At 49.0% G+C, this 10642-nt stretch overlaps 1 protein-coding gene across 1 annotated transcript; it reads left to right on the forward strand.

The window, feature by feature from the left end:
• Nucleotides 1–839: 839 nt before the first annotated feature.
• On the forward strand, nucleotides 840–9911 carry LOC124030351 (tRNA (guanine(26)-N(2))-dimethyltransferase-like). Its single transcript, XM_046341728.1, has 12 exons — nucleotides 840–1061; nucleotides 1182–1294; nucleotides 2681–2829; nucleotides 2947–3030; nucleotides 3114–3183; nucleotides 3282–3416; nucleotides 4539–4624; nucleotides 4809–4917; nucleotides 5684–5760; nucleotides 6680–6799; nucleotides 7657–7774; nucleotides 9441–9911. The coding sequence occupies exons 1-12, from the start codon at nucleotides 947–949 to the stop codon at nucleotides 9507–9509; spliced, it is 1245 nt and encodes a 414-aa protein (XP_046197684.1). The 5' UTR covers nucleotides 840–946; the 3' UTR covers nucleotides 9510–9911.
• Nucleotides 9912–10642: the final 731 nt, after the last annotated feature.

Here is a 10642-nt window from a genome sequence, read left to right on the forward strand (position 1 = left end):
CCCCGTCTCGTTCCTCCATCATGTTAATCCCTCCCCGTCCCGTTCCTCCATCATGTTAATCCCTCCCTGTCCCGTTCCTCCATCATGTTAATCCCTCCCTGTCCCGTTCCTCCATCATGTTAATCCATCCCTGTCTCTTTCCTCCATCATGTTAATCCCTCCCTGTCTCGTTCCTCCATGTTAATCCCTCCATGTCTCATTCCTCCATGTTAATCCCTCCCTGTCTCGTTCCTCCATGTTAATCCCTCCATGTCTCATTCCTCCATGTTAATCCCTCCCTGTCTCTTTCCTCCATCATCTTAATCCCTCCCTGTCTCGTTCCTCCATGTTAATCCCTCCATGTCTCATTCCTCCATGTTAATCCCTCCCTGTCTCGTTCCTCCATGTTAATCCCTCCATGTCTCATTCATCCATCATGTTAATCCCTCCCCGTCTCGTTTTTCCTCCAGCATGTTAATCCCTCCCCGTCTCGTTTTTCCTCCAGCATGTTAATCCCTCCCCGTCTCGTTTTTCCTCCAGCATGTTAATCCCTCCCCGTCTCTTTCCTCCAGCATGTTAATCCCTCCCCGTCTCTTTCCTCCATCATGTTAATCCCTCCCTGTCTCTTTCCTCCATCATGTTAATCCCTCCCTGTCTCTTTCCTCCATCATGTTAATCCCTCCCTGTCTCTTTCCTCCATCATGTTAATCCCTCCCTGTCTCTTTCCTCCATCATGTTAATCCCTCTCCGTCTTGTTCCTCCATCATGTTAATCCCTCTCCGTCTTGTTCCTCCATCTTAATCCCTCGTTCCTCCATCATGTTAATCCCTCTCCGTCTTGTTCCTCCAGCATGTTAATCCCTCCCTCCTCCATCATGTTAATCCCTCTCCGTCTTGTTCCTCCAGCATGTTAATCCCTCCCTCCTCCATCATGTTAATCCCCCCCTGTCTCCCTCCCTGCCTCCAGCATGCTGATGTATGAGATGCGGGGGAAGAAGGACCGCTATGATGTCATAGACCTGGACCCCTACGGAAGCCCCGCCCCCTTCCTGGATGCCGCCGTCCAGGCTGTCGGTGAAGGAGGTCCGTAGATGTCCGTCAGTTATTCTCTCTGCTTAACTTAACATGTTTATGAGTCAGCAACAGATACACTGAGTGCGTTTTCCAGTGTGGTTTTACTAAAAATGTCTCTCTCTCCCCCAGGTCTGTTGTGTGTGACATGTACTGACATGGCTGTGATGGCTGGTAACAGTGGGGAGACCTGCTACAGCAAATACGGCTCTGTCTCCATCAAAGCCAAGTACTGTCATGAGATGGTGAGGAACGCTTGGCTAAACTGTATTCCAGCAGCGTGTATTTTCAACCACAACTGGATGCAAGTGACCTTCGTCTCTCCTGAGCCCGTATGGGAGTTGTAGCGATGAGACAAGATAGTAATTACTAACAATTGGATACCATGAAATTGGGGAGAAAAGGGGGTAAAATAAAAAACTGGATGCAAGAAAAACCTTGTTGGAATAATATGTGTAGTAGAACGAACATTTAGGGAAGTTGTGTGAATACATTTGGAATAGAAGTTTGAGAGTTTAGTCCCTGCTGTGTAGCTTGTCTCTTAACTCTCCTTCTCCACCTTCCCTCTTCTCCCTCCTCGCCACCTTCCCTCTTCTCCCTCCTCGCCACCTTCACTCTTCTCCCTCCTCGCCACCTTCCCTCTTCTCCCTCCTTCTCCACCTTCCCTCTTCTCCCTCCTCGTCACCCCCCTCTTCTCCCTCCTCGTCACCCCCTCTTCTCCCTCCTCGTCACCCCCTCTTCTCCCTCCTCACCACCCCTCTTCTCCCTCCTCGCCACCCCCTCTTCTCCCTCCTCGCCACCCCCTCTTCTCCCTCCTCGTCACCCCCTCTTCTCCCTCCTCACCACCCCCTCTTCTCCCTCCTCGCCACCCCCCTCTTCTCCCTCCTCGCCACCCCCTCTTCTCCCTCCTCGCCACCCCCTCTTCTCCCTCCTCGCCACCCCCTCTTCTCCCTCCCTCGCCACCCCCCTCTTCTCCCTCCTCGTCACCCCCTCTTCTCCCTCCTCGTCACCCCCTCTTCTCCCTCCTCGCCACCCCCTCTTCTCCCTCCTCGCCACCCCCTCTCTTCTCCCTCCTCGCCACCCCCTCTTCTCCCTCCTCGCCACCCCCTCTTCTCACTCCTCGCCACCCCCTCTTCTCCCTCCTCACCACCCCCTCTTCTCCCCCTCTTCTCCCTCCTCACCACCCCCTCGCCACCCCCCTCTTCTCCCTCCTCACCACCCCCTCTTCTCCCTCCTCGCCACCCCCTCTTTCTCCCTCCTCGTCACCCCCCTCTTCTCCCTCCTCGCCACCCCCCTCTTCTCCCTCCTCGCCACCCCCCTCTTCTCCCTCCTCGCCACCCCCCTCTTCTCCCTCCTCGTCACCCCCCTCTTCTCCCTCCTCGTCACCCCCCTCTTCTCCCTCCTCGCCACCCCCCTCTTCTCCCTCCTCGCCACCCCCTCTTCTCCCTCCTCGCCACCCCTCTTCTCCCCCTCTTCTCCCTCCTCGCCACCCCCTCTTCTCCCTCCTCGCCACCCCATCTTCTCCCTCGTCGCCACCCCATCTTCTCCCTCGTCGCCACGCCCATCTTCTCCCTCGTCGCCTCCCCCCTCTTCTCCCTCGCCACCCCCTCCTCTTCTCCCTCCTCCCCCAGGCTCTGCGTATCATCCTACACAGTCTGGACCAGAGAGCTGGTGTGTACCAACGGTACATCCACCCCCTGCTCTGTGTCAGTGTGGACTTCTACATACGAGTGTTTGTCAGGGTACACACTGGACAGGCCATGGTCAAAAACTCAGCAAGGTATGGACACACACACCCCGTAACACAACACTTTATCTAGACATGAAGTCTTCATAACGGACTGTAAAGTTGTTATTCTGAAGATATGATGACATTACACCTGATGTTGTGTTTCAGTAAACAAGCGTTGGTGTATAACTGTGTTGGCTGTGGCTCGTTCCACTTACAACGACTGGGCAAGAGGACGACTCAGGGAAACCAGTAAGACACTATTTCTCTATGTGGGTTATTCCTGTCGAGTTGGGCAACTTGTGTGTGTTAATGTTTCTCTCTGTGTGTTTCAGTATAAAGTACTCTGCAGCCACTGGACCGCCGGTCGGAGCAGAGTGTGAACACTGTGGACACAGACACCAGGTGAGGACACACACACACACACACTCTCAAACACACTTTGTCTCTTACTTTCTCACACATTCTCTCTGACACCGTCTCTCCCTCCTCCTCCTCTGTAGCTGGGTGGTCCTATCTGGGGTGAGGCCCTCCATGACGTGAGCTTCGTTCAGAAGGTTCTATCTGCCGTGTCTGGGAACCCGTCCCGCTTTGGAACCGCCCGTCGCATAGAGGGCATGCTCAGCATGGTCACAGAGGTGAGAGGTTAGGGGTCATAGAGGGCATGCTCAGCATGGTCACAGAGGTGAGAGGTTAGGGGTCATAGAGGGCATGCTCAGCATGGTCATGCTATATGTCATATGCTACGTCCCGCATGGTCCACAGAGGTGAGAGGCCAGAGGGCATGCTCAGCATGGTCACAGAGGTGAGGTTAGGGTCATAGGTCCACAAGAAGCAGTCTGAAATACACTTTATATTACATGGAATATATGGGGACCTTTCTCAACTCCGTACTGTTCTTCCTCCTCAACCCATTGAGGAGAAGGTCAGAGGTGAGGGACTTTCTTTTCTCCAATGGGTTTTTGAGGAAGGAGGCGAGGAGAGCGGAGTGAGGAGTATGCAGTTGAGATTCTTCCATTGATGCTGATCCAAGGTTAGTTGGTGTTCTCACCCTTAATGGTTGGATTGGGAGAAAGGGTCAGCTGATCTGAGGTTAGGTTGGTGTTCTCACCCTTAATGGTAGGATTGGGAGAAAGGGTCATTGATCTGAGGATAGGTTGGTGCTGTTCTGACCTTAATGGTAGGATTGGGAGAAAGGGTCAGCTGATCTGGAGGTTAGGTTGGTGTTCTCACCCTTAATGGTAGGATTGGGAGAAAGGGTCAGCTGATCTGAGGTTAGGTTGGTGTTCTCACCCTTAATGGTAGGATTGGGAGAAAGGGTCAGCTGATCTGAGGATAGGTTGGTGTTCTCACCCTTAATGGTAGGATTGGGAGAAAGGGTCAGCTGATCTGAGGTTAGGTTGGTGTTCTCACCCTTAATGGTAGGATTGGGAGAAAGGGTCAGCTGATCTGAGGATAGGTTGGTGTTCTCACCCTTAATGGTAGGATTGGGAGAAAGGGTCAGCTGATCTGAGGTTAGGTTGGGGTTCTGACCCTTAATGGTAGGATTGGGAGAAAGGGTCAGCTGATCTGAGGTTAGGTTGGGGTTCTCACTCTTAATGGTAGGATTGGGAGAAAGGGTCAGCTGATCTGAGGTTAGGTTGGGGTTCTGACCCTTAATGGTAGGATTGGGTAAGAAGAGAAATGGCAAGCTGATCTGAAGTCTGCCTAAGATGAGCCAGGTGTAATGTCCAAACTTTAACTGTTGTCTGTGTGTCCAGGAGCTGGAGGATGTGCCTCTATACTACACAGTGGACAACCTGAGCAGCACTATACACTGCAGCACTCCCCCTCTGCTCCAATTCAGGTCCTACTCTCCCTCTCATATAAGACTGTCCTGTCTGATTACATAAAATACAACTCTATCCTTGAACTCACTCACTCATCTCTCTCTCTCTCTCTCTCTCTCTCTCTCTCTCTCTCTCTCTCTCTCTCTCTCTCTCTCCTCTCTCTCTCTCTCTCTCTCTCTCTCTCTCTCTCTCTCTCTCCAGGTCGGCTCTGCTTCATGCAGGCCACAGGGTGTCCTTGTCTCATGCCTGTAAGAATGCTCTAAAGACGGATGCTCCTCCCAGGGTCCTCTGGGACGTCATGCGATGCTGGGTAAGACACAATGCACCATGGGAACCATTTCAATATGGGATGAAAGTCCAAGTCCCAATCCGGGTGTAGATTTGACAGTATGTGGTGGTTATGTTGTATCCTGCAGGAAAAGTCCCAATCCGGGTGTAGATTTGACAGTATGTGGTGGTTATGTTGTATCCTGCAGGAAAAGTCCCAATCCGGGTGTAGATTTGACAGTATGTGGTGGTTATGTTGTATCCTGCAGGAAAAGTCCCAATCCGGGTGTAGATTTGACAGTATGTGGTGGTTATGTTGTATCCTGCAGGAAAAGTCCCAATCCGGGTGTAGATTTGACAGTATGTGGTGGTTATGTTGTATCCTGCAGGAAAAGTCCCAATCCGGGTGTAGATTTGACAGTATGTGGTGGTTATGTTGTATCCTGCAGGAAAAGTCCCAATCCGGGTGTAGATTTGACAGTATGTGGTGGTTATGTTGTATCCTGCAGGAAAAGTCCCAATCCGGGTGTAGATTTGACAGTATGTGGTGGTTATGTTGTATCCTGCAGGAAAAGTCCCAATCCGGGTGTAGATTTGACAGTATGTGGTGGTTATGTTGTATCCTGCAGGAAAAGTCCCAATCCGGGTGTAGATTTGACAGTATGTGGTGGTTATGTTGTATCCTGCAGGAAAAGTCCCAATCCGGGTGTAGATTTGACAGTATGTGGTGGTTATGTTGTATCCTGCAGGAAAAGTCCCAATCCGGGTGTAGATTTGACAGTATGTGGTGGTTATGTTGTATCCTGTAGGAAAAGTCCAATCCAGTGAAGAGAGACAGACTGTCAGAGAGCAGCCCTGCTCACCACATCCTCAATACTGAACCCATGTAAGTCTGGGACTGAACCAACTGCCTGGGAGATGAAGATGCCAGTACAGTTTAACATAGAGATGGTATAATGTAGTGATGAATAAGATTATGGATATTAGGAAAAGGTATGTCCTGTGTCCCCCCTTCTTGCTCTCTCCCCATCTCTCTATCTCTCTCCCCTATCTCTCTCCCCTATCTCTCTCCTCCCCTATCTCTCTCCTCCCCTATCTCTCTCCTCCCCTATCTCTCTCCTCCCCTATCTCTCCTCCCCTATCTCTCCTCCCCTATCTCTCTCCTCTCCTCTCTCTCTCCTCTCCTCTCTCTCTCCTCCCTCTCTCTCTCCTCCCTCTCTCTCTCCTCCCTCTCTCTCTCCTCCCTCTCTCTCTCCTCCTCTCTCTCTCCTCCCTCTCTCTCCTCCCTCTCTCTCTCCCCTCTCTCTCCCCTCTCTCTCTCCCCCATCTCTCTCCCCATCTCTCTCCCCCATATCTCTCTCCTCTCTCTCCCCATATCTCTCTCCTCCCTCTCCCCATATCTCTCTCCTCCCTCTCCCCCATATCTCTCTCCTCCCTCTCCCCCATATCTCTCTCCTCCCTCTCCCCCATATCTCTCTCCTCCCTCTCCCCCATATCTCTCTCCTCTCTCTCCCCCATATCTCTCTCCTCTCTCTCCCCCATATCTCTCTCCTCTCTCTCTCCCCATCTCTCTCTCTCTCTCTCCTCCCTCTCCCCCATATCTCTCTCCTCTCTCTCCCCATATCTCTCTCCCCTCCCTCTCTCCCCCATATCTCTCTCCTCTCTCTCTCTCCCATCTCTCTCCCCTCTCTCTCTCTCCCATCTCTCTCCTCCCTCTCTCCCATCTCTCTCCTCCCTCTCTCCCCCATCTCTCTCCCATCTCTCTCCCCCATCTCTCTCCTCCCTCTCTCTCTCTCTCTCTTTAGTCTACAGGCGTGTTTTGATGTGAGGGAGGATGCCAATCCCCAGTCTCGCCGTCGCCACCTCACCCGCTTCCAGGAGAACCCTGAGCCTTTCTGGGGGCCCAAGGCCCGTGCCAATGCTGGGTAGGATACACCTATTAATACTAACCCCGTCCTTGACCCCTAACCCTAAACCTCAGGCCAGCCGGGGGCCAAGGCTCACGCCAATGCTGGGTAGGATACACTTATTAATACTAACCCCGTCCTTGACCCCTAACCCTTAAACCTCAGGCCAGCTGGGCGCCAAGGCCTTGGCAACAGGTCACAAATCTTGCTGCAGTGATGGCATACTGTGGAATTTCACCCAGTAGATATGGGACTTTATCAAAATTGGGTTTGTTTTCGAATTCTGAGAGAAATATGTGTCTCTTTTATGGTCATACATTTGGCAGGAGGTTAGGAAGTGCAGCTCAGTTTCCACCTCATTTTGTGGCAGTGAGCACATAGCCTGTCTTCTCTTGAGAGCCAGGTCTGCCTACGGCGGCCTTTCTCAATAACAAGGCTATGCACACTGAGTCTGTACATAGTCAAAGCTTTCCTTAAGTTTGGGTCAGTCACAGTGGTCAGGTATTCTGCCACTGTGTACTCTTTGTTTAGGGCCAAATAGCATTCTAGTTTGCTCTGTTTTTTGTAAATTCTTTCCAATGTGTCAAGTAATTATCTTTTTGTTTTCTCATGATTTGGTTGGGTCTAATTGTGCTGCTGTCCTGGGGCTCTGTGTGTTTGTGAACAGAGACCAGCTTGCTTAGTGGACTCTTCTCCAGGTTCATCTCTCTGTAGGTCATGACTTTGTTATGGAAGGTTTGGGAATGGCTTTCTTTTAGGGTTTTGATCATTAGCGGGTACCGGCCTAATTCTGCTCTGCAGGCTTCATTTGGTGTTCTACGTTGTATACAGAGGATATTTTTGCAGAGTCTCAATTTGGTGTCTCTCTCTCTCAGTGGTGGAGGTATCTCATCAGACCTGGAGGACAGGAGGAAACAGGGTCAAAACAAGAGGAAGAACCAGATCACAGACGCCACCCAGCTTAAGAGCTTCCCCTGCAAGAGGTTCAGGAAGGTATGAGAGCACATTTCCCCTCCCCACACCCTGTAACACTAGTGGGCATTGCATTACACAAGATTCAGAAAGTCCGAAAGTTGCAAGAGCTTCCCTTGCACAAGGTACAGGGAAACACCCCACAATAACCATATAGACATTGTAGAATGTAAGGCTGCGTTTACACAGGCAGCCCAATGCTGATCTTTTTACACTAATTGGTATTTTGACCAATCAGACCAGCTCTAAAAAAGATCTGATGTGAAAAGATCTGATTTGATTTCTCAAAAAAGGCTATTAGGAGAAAAACTATCAGAATTGGACTGCCTGTGTAGAGGCAGCCACGGGAATGTTTCACAGGAGCTTTCTCTTTGGTGAAATGTTCTGAAGGGTGTGAGCACACTCTGTTCTTTTCATAATCACACTGTCGGCATAGTAACCGTACACTACCAGAGAACAAGGTGTTCTATCTCCCCAGCAACAGACAGTGCCTCATTAATTATGAATCATCATAACACTTCAGCTATTATTACAGATACATTTTCCACACAATAATAAACCTAAACTGGCATTGTTAAATACTTATTGGCTTGAAGGGCATTCTAGAGCTTGCAATATTTCCCTATAACGCAAGGTAGAATTTAAGGGCTTATACATATTTTGTTTAAGCTGCTTTTTAAAGTAAGTCTAATTGGGAAAAAGTATTGTTTTTAAATTTATTTTCACAATAGCCAGCTAAGACTGATGGTTGGGTTAGCTAAACTAGCGAGTCTGTTAGCTACAGTAGTTGCCTTGGTAACCAAGCTATCTAGGTAACTTGCTAGCTACTTCAGTGGATGTTGAACACATTTCTAGTGGTAAATATGTTAAGTTCTAGCCTTGGTGTGAAAGGGATAATCAACACGGGGCTCTATGTGTTCTGGGAAAGGAAGGTCAGTTTCACTCCTCGTGTCTAGTTGATCATCTTCTCTGTCATTCAATATTTTCAATAGGACACATAACCCCTCATTATGTCTTGTATATGATCTGCATGTTTTTCCCCTCCCCTTTCTGTCTCTCTCTCTGCCTCTCTCTCTGTCTCTCTCTCTGTCTCTCTCTGTCTCTCTCTCTGTCTCTCTCTCTGTCTCTCTCTGTCTCTCTCTCTGTCTCTCTCTCTCTCTCTCTGCCTCTCTCTCTGTCTCTCTCTCTCTCTCTCTGCCTCTCTCTCTGTCTCTCTCTCTGTCTCTCTCTCTGTCTCTCTCTCTGTCTCTCTCTCTGTCTCTCTCTCTGCCTCTCTCTCTGTCTCTCTCTCTGTCTCTCTCTCTGCCTCTCTCTCTGTCTCTCTCTCTGTCTCTCTCTCTGTCTCTCTCTCTGTCTCTCTCTCTGTCTCTCTCTCTGTCTCTCTCTCTGTCTCTCTCTCTGTCTCTCTCTCTGTCTCTCTCTCTCTCTGTCTCTCTCTCTCTCTCTCTGTCTCTCTCTCTGTCTCTCTCTCTGTCTCTCTCTCTGTCTCTCTCTCTGTCTCTCTCTCTGTCTCTCTCTCTGTCTCTCTCTCTGTCTCTCTCTCTGTCTCTCTCTCTGTCTCTCTCTCTGTCTCTCTCCTCTCTCTGTCTCTCTCTCTGTCTCTCTGTCTCTCTCTGTCTCTCTCTGTCTCTCTGTCTCTCTCTCTCTCTCTCTGTCTCTCTGTCTCTCTCTCTCTCTCTCTCTCCAGGGTAAATGCACACACGGTGAAAAATGCTGTTACTCCCATGACCTGGAACAGAATAACCAGATGGAGTGATGGTGGAGCGAGTCTCCTCTTTTCTTCCCTCCCACTTGGTATCCTCATGTCCAGCTCAGCAGAATCTGTCCACTAAGGTATACTGGACACAATCATGACGAAGCAACCAGGTGAAACTCCAGGCCCCAGACATAACTAACTTTGAACTCGTTATGACTCGGGGGTGAAGTTTCCCCCTTGGTACCAATCTAGGATCAGCTTCCCCTCCCCCAATCCTCTACATTACCATTAGTGGGGAGAATGCAAAACTGACCCAGTATCAGCATCTATGGGCAACTTCATAATGGGATGTCTAGTTGGCCCTGTATTGGAAATACACACACTGGCTTCATACTGAAGTGAAGCATCAATTCTGTTTTATTTATGACTGTTGTGACAGTCTAATAAAAGTCTTTATGGCAAGTGTGAAGTCATTTGTTCTGGTGAAAAATAGCTTTTACTGATGGTTCATTTTTATAACAGCTGTTGTGTAATTGTCAATGTGCTTTGACTTCCATTGTAGCACATGTACATATTATAGTCATGTGGAGGAATGGGTGAGTGAATACACACTGAGAAACAACCTGGGTTTAATATCAGCTGCACATTGATCTCTGATTCAACACACAAGCAGTTCAATTCATCATTTGCCACTAATTGGTCTTATGACCAATCAGATTGGATCTTTTGCCCGTGTAAATGCAGCCTAAACCTCATTTACCAAAGGCACATTCGAGAGGAATAAACATCGCTTATTGCCCAGAATATTAATCGGCATGTAGAGAATGTGCACCAGTATGTGAATCAGAACATATATATATATTCACTCGGCATGTAGAGAATGTGAATCAGAACATATATATATTAACTTTGCATGTAGAGAATGTGCACCAGTATGAGAATCAGAACATATATATATTCACTTTGCATGTAGAGAATGTGCACCAGTATGTGAATCAGAACATATATATATTCACTTTGCATGTAGAGAATGTGAATCAGAACATATATATATTCACTCTGCATGTAGAGAATGTGAATCAGAACATATATATATTCACTTTGCATGTAGAGAATGTGAATCAGAACATATATATATTCACTCTGCATGTAGAGAATGTGAATCAGAACATATATATATTCACTCTGCATGT

Source organism: Oncorhynchus gorbuscha, unplaced genomic scaffold (genome assembly GCF_021184085.1).
Source record: "Oncorhynchus gorbuscha isolate QuinsamMale2020 ecotype Even-year unplaced genomic scaffold, OgorEven_v1.0 Un_scaffold_10783, whole genome shotgun sequence".
In the NCBI taxonomy this organism is placed as follows: Eukaryota; Metazoa; Chordata; class Actinopteri; order Salmoniformes; family Salmonidae; genus Oncorhynchus; species Oncorhynchus gorbuscha.